Below are 6000 nucleotides of genomic sequence, written 5' to 3'. Positions count from 1 at the left end.
ACCACCATACTTCGTTCCAGTGCAGTGTTGAGATGAAGTAAAGCAGGGTGATATGCGTCACTGGAAGGCATCCTACAAGTGAAAATATGCGTAGATCGTCGTCGTAACATTTCAAAGGATGTTGAGTTTCCATCGATATTCATTTTGGAAACGAGCAAAAGGAAGCGAAAACGGATCACGAGTAACGTTTCATTATTTATATGCTTCCTTCCAGATTTGAGACACCGCCATTCCGGTCAGTTCCCAAGTTGTACGCAGCAGGTCTCCCTGTAGAGCACTGGTCGCGTCAAAGTTCCGCCGCCGGCCAGCTCCGTTGCCGTTCTGCTCACCTTGAAACACGGGCCAGCGTTTGGCTCGCTGAACTTAACGATGTCATTCTTCAACCGAATGGCCTGGAACTCGAGCATCCTTAACACGCGTTTGATAGCATTTAATGAGGGTTTAAAAGTACAGTGGCGAGTTTATATATTTTATTTGTATGCGGTTTTTAGGCGCTGACAATTCTGATTAAAAATTTCATTTTTCATTTAACTTTGAGATATCAAAAATTCATGCCCGTGCCGTGCTGTTTGATAAGTGACGCTGAGGACGGGGCGGCGCGGCGGAACAAATTAAGTACCCCTCAACCTCCCCGGACGCACGAACAGATCTCACCACCTTCCCATGGGACGTCGAACGTAATCAGCTCAACCCGAGGTGGACCCGTCGCCTGATGACAGACCCGAGCGAAATGTGTCTCCGAGCTGACCCAATCACAGCAAACAACTCCGCTTCTGCAGCAGAAGCACCGGTGTCCAGATAACTTGACATGTAGGCGGACGGAAAATGACAGATCATCGATGGAGTCCGTTTATGATTCATGATTTCGGTAGAACGCCATGCCGCATTCAGCAGCTATCGTGACATGAAGAAGCGGTGTATTCTGTGAATCAGATTTAACTGAGTGATTCAGTGTCGTTTTTCAGTGTCATTTGAAATTAAATGTCTCACGTGTTGAAACTTGACATTCGTATTCCTGGTTTCAGTGATACTTCATTTATACCTTTATCCATTGTAGTTCGTAAGTTCGTCTTGTCTCAATCCATCCGTCCTCTTTTTGTCCCAATCCACCCGCGTTCGTCCCACTTGCCGATGTCATTCAATTCACTACGGCATTTCCATCTCCCAAAAGGCTTATAATTAGCCCGCGCGATGCTGATTGATCATCTATGTAATATCGCACGGTCATCTGCCATGGGGTCAACACGAAATAGCTGAATGCAGGCCAAGCTGCCGACAGCTGCCCAAAACCGACTGCAAACGGAAAAAGCAATTCAAAATGTTCACTGGTTAGATTGATTGGGAAAGGAATACTGGGAGATCTGCCAGCACTAGTCCTCATACAAGGATTGTGACAGGCTCAATATAAAATGGCATGAGCCCTTTCTATTGTATTCCTCTGAATTCAATAACCTTCTTAGAGCTATAAAGTGAACCCTTTGACCTGAAGTAATCACATTTTCACTTTGAAATCCAGCAAAGTTGAAAGAACTCGGCTTAGCCCTTATTCCGCTCGCTAATTACGCGTCCCAATAAGCCAAGCGCCACATCGTTACATCTTCACCCAGACTGTTGGGCATATAAAGGCTGAACAATGACGGCCCATAAAACGCGGGCGGTCAAGCGTTCATAAACTATGCATCCTTCAGACGGTCCGGCGGACATTGCCACCAGGCGTGGTCGGCTCCGGTCGAAACTCGGCCCCATCTGAGCAGCGTCCGTACCCAACCGGCTGCGGGGAGACGCCTCAATCTGAGGCAGCCCCGCCGGGAGACCGGCTGTCAGCGCAGCCCGCCTGCCAATGGGGTCATTTTCGGCATGCCCGGGTCTCGAGTGCGGCCCGGAGATAGCGCGGCAGGACGATGTATGACGCGGCGAGAGGAGAGCAGATAGAAACGGCGGAGGGAATGGCGGCGTCGGGACGGCCGCGCACAGCACTGGGAGATAGACGTCAGATCGGGGAGCGCGGCGAGATGAAACGGCAACTGTCGGTGATCGTTCTGCTCGGTCAACGACGGCCCATTTTCCCTGAACATACGCACAGTTTGTCGTGCTTATATAAGTTTTGCGAAGTTAGTAAAATGTGTAGTACCAATTTAAAATCACCCATTCACAGAAGTATTGTTTGCTGTGCACTTCAAAAGACAATTACGCTCGTTTAAAAAGCAAAAAAAAAAAAATCGATCAACAATCACCAGCACACCTCCCCTCCAGCCAACTCACCAGTGACGTAATGTGTGTGTGACGTCATCACTACCTGGCCAGCAGACAGGCTGTGACCGGCAGGAGCCAGGTGGCCGGCCCCCGTCCGCTGAGCGCGCTACCGGTGCTGTTCCGCCGGCTGATGGCGGCCGTCTTGTCGGCTGGAATGAGATAGACGAAGGGAGATGGTGTTAGGCGTCTGCTGATGGGTGTGAGGTGAGGAAGATATACGCGAGACGTCCGTCATCCATCGTCAGTCGTCTGTTGTCAACCATCAGTCGTCAGTCGTCTGTCTCCAGTATTCATAATCTGTACGTCAACCGTAGTCAATCATCTCGACCATTCTCGACATGTGTCGCGCAACAGGCATCAGTCGTCACCTCATCATACATCAGACTACGTCATATCACGTCAGTCTCTAATGGTCACACATCAACTGCCAGACTCGCCATCGACTGTAAGTTCAGAGACATATCGCCGCCTTTCAGAGGTTACGCACGCACAGGAAAGGCTGTGGAGTGGAGCAAGACGGTGCTGAGTCACGCGACCCACGAGCGTCGAAGGGAAAGGGTCATCGTACCGAGAAAGGCGACAAAGAAAGCTCGTAACGCCAGATTAGCTGTGGCTGTTGCGGAAAATCGTGCTAAGGTATGTGAACGAAAATTCCAGAACAGTTAAGTTTTTTTTTTTAGTTTAAGCACTTAACCATGAAATGGTTGAGCTCGGCGCTGATGGCTGCATAAACAAGCTACTCAACCCTTATTGAATTCGACTGGATTTGCCGAACGTAGTTAAATAACTAAAATCCAAAACACTAAGTGTCAACATCGTCTTATTTGCGATGTTCGATTGCCGTTAACTTCAGGCGAGTTTCCGCCGGTCTGGGCTGTAAATCTTTGACGTGGTAGTCGCTGGTCGCGGGCTCCCGACAGCCAACGGCCGGCGTGGCGGTCTCAAAAAGACAGACGGCACGTGCACAGCCAAGTGGCGATGGTCGATTGGTCCGGTTCATGCGGCCGGACCGGACCGGACCGACGAAATCGAGAGCCGGAAACAGATCGGTAAATGGATGGGGCACAGAGGAGAGCCGGAACAGGAAGGCGGAAACGAGAAATGGCGACGATTTCGTGGGCGGCCATGATGGTTGACTTTTCCGAGAAACTGGGGAGGAGATAGTGGAGACCGCGAAGTGCTTAGGATGGTTACGGAGCGAGCGAAGCGAGCGTAGTCTTTCCTTAGATTAACGGAAATTTCTGAGTATGAGCGGCCGGCCGGCCGGCCGGCCGTGGTCACGCTTTTGCGAGGCTTATATCTCAGCAACCACTTGACCGATTTACACGCGGTAATTTTTGTAGGGTAGCTTCATTCCTTCTACCAAGTATTGGACTAGTCCCGATGCATGTGGGTGACCCCTTATGCACGTGCCACGTGCAAAACGAAGAGGTGTCACTTTTGTAATTGTTGCAATATCTCGGTAACTACTTGGCCGATTGCGCTGAAAGTTGGCATGTAGGTAGGCACCCACTAGGCACTGCATATACATGTGCCAGAGTTGGGGTGCTGCTGCACGTGCGCACGTTTGTTTGTTTGTTTGTTTGTCGTTTATTCATGATTATGGGCATGGACAATGGACAGAAATAAAGTTGAATTGGTGCAAAAGCATAAACTTATTACGAGGCACCTCTTCAACAAAACAAAACGAAACAGAGCATCACCGAAATAAACACACACACACACCAGGTCCCACGCGCAACCCCGCTGCCCCGACAGACCTTCCGACCACTATAGCTGGACCACACGCGCTCCGCCAGCCTGCGGCCTCCCCCTAACTTTGTACGGCGGCCCGTCTGGCCAGACCGGGACGGTGCCGTTCCATGGCATATGCCGTCCCGGCCCCGGGGAGAGCTGTGGGATACCTCCCCGGGCCGGGGAGATCTGGTGGATACCTCCCCGGCGCTCCAGACGGGCCGCGAGCCCCCGCCCGCACCCCCGGAAAATCATCTTTCCCGGGGGTGCCCCCTAACCACCGCCCGGGCGAGGGGAGCGCCGACCTGACCCGACAGACCGGCGCCCCGCCCGCCCGGGCGGCCGACCGGTCCCTTTCAAGTGGGACCGGTACCCAGGTTGGCCCGGATGGGTCATAGGGGCGGGGGCCCAATGCTCGGCAACTCAGGGTTCCGCCACAGGCCGGCGGAGCCCGTCTGGTCCTATAGTAGACCACATCTGCTGTCCACTGCCCGTGGCATCTTTTTTTTTTAAGCAAATCGTTTTGTTTCAAAAATGAATCCCTGAATGATATGCGCCACTTGCTTCGCTTGATTACTTGCTATGTGAGTTCCCTTCAAAAGTATGTCAAGTTGTACTTTGTCAAGTAATTGTGGGAAAGTAGGAATTAATTGTGATATTTCAAAAATCATTCTAATCCTAGCATTAGCATAAAGGGGACAGTGCAAAATAAAATGTTTTTGGTCCTCGCAATGATAGCCACAGGAGCAATTCGGACCATCTACAAGCTGATTTTGAATTCCGAACATATGTGCGTTAAGATGCGACATTCCGAGTCTCAATCTAGTTAGCAAAATGCTTCCCGTTCTCGATCCCAAATTGTAATACAAAGGTTGTGGGGCTTCGCCCAAGCGCTCTCGTATCTCTCGCTTAAAGGAACGTGATGAATGTAAACACCTGATGTGTGATGGCAGACGATTCCAGATCCTTATGGTGGATGGGATGAAGGATTTTTGATAGGATGTAGTTCGATTTGGAGGGAGCGTGAGTGATGCCGCATTGCGAAGTGGTCGTCCTGTGTCTTGTGCTCGTGTGTCGGGTAGAAGTGCATTCGTGTTTGGTGGTAGTGTGTGCCTGTCCTTCATAAGTGCATGGAGCGTGGTGAGTTTGTGGATCTCCCTTCGTGCTTGGAGTGTGGTCCAACCCAAGTCTTGTAGTAGAGTTTTGGTATGTGTTCTGAGAAGAGCTCCTGTGATGAGTCGAGCGGCTCTGTTATGGAGTCGTTCAAGACGTAGAGAGTCATGAGTAGTCAGGTGTCCATCGTAGATCACGTCACAGTAGTCAAATATGGGGAGAATGTAAACAGTATAAATGTTTTTGAGAATGTGTCTAGGAAGGATTCGTGACAGTGGGTATAGAGGTCCTAGAGCCCTATTCACTTTGGATATGATGTCGTTAACGTGTTGGTGGAAATGCATGTCTGTTGATATGGTTAATCCCAGGTGTTTATGTGCAGTTACACATGGGATCGCTTGACCGTCAAATGTCAGTTTGGGAGGATCGTGTGTGGTCTTGTAAGTGAATGTCTGCTGTATAGTTTTGGCACCATTGAATGTGATTTTCCAGTCGCTGCCGAACTTCCCTATGGTGGTGAGATCTTGTAAGAGTGAATGTTGAGCATTGGTTGCATTGTGTGTGTGTGGTGTGAATAATGTGGTGTCATCAGCAAAGAACAACATGCTGTTATGAGTTCGATCTGCTAAGTCGTTTAAATAGATGAGTGCTAAAAGGGGCCCCAACACGGAGCCCTGTGGGCATCCAGCGTTGATGGTTCTTGGACGACTAAAACTTTCTCCAACTTTGATTTTTTGAACTCTATTTTCTAAGTATGATTTGAGCCACTTAAAGAGATCCCCTGTAATACCACAATAGTTTTTACACTTAAATAAAAGACCCTCGTGCCATATCTTGTCGAAATATTTGCTGATATCCAGATAGACCACGGTAAAATCGTCACCTTTGTCTAAGGCAGTG

General features: G+C 49.9%; 1 protein-coding gene across 1 annotated transcript in view; it reads right to left on the bottom strand.

Annotated features, from left to right (window-relative positions):
* Positions 1–2292: 2292 nt before the first annotated feature.
* Positions 2293–6000, bottom strand: part of LOC122388249 (protein sidekick-1-like) — a 46039-nt gene continuing 42331 nt past the window's right edge. The window contains exon 7 of the mRNA XM_043379146.1: positions 2293–2402. Within this exon, the coding sequence (XP_043235081.1) occupies positions 2293–2402 (110 nt within the window). The remainder of the gene's footprint in view (positions 2403–6000) is intronic.

The sequence above is a fragment of the Amphibalanus amphitrite genome, unplaced genomic scaffold (genome assembly GCF_019059575.1).
Source record: "Amphibalanus amphitrite isolate SeventyFive unplaced genomic scaffold, NRLGWU_Aamphi_draft 000315F_arrow, whole genome shotgun sequence".
NCBI classification, from domain to species: domain Eukaryota; kingdom Metazoa; phylum Arthropoda; class Thecostraca; order Balanomorpha; family Balanidae; genus Amphibalanus; species Amphibalanus amphitrite.
The sequence above is the reverse complement of the archived record's forward strand: the minus strand, read 5'-3'. Positions and strand labels throughout refer to the sequence as shown.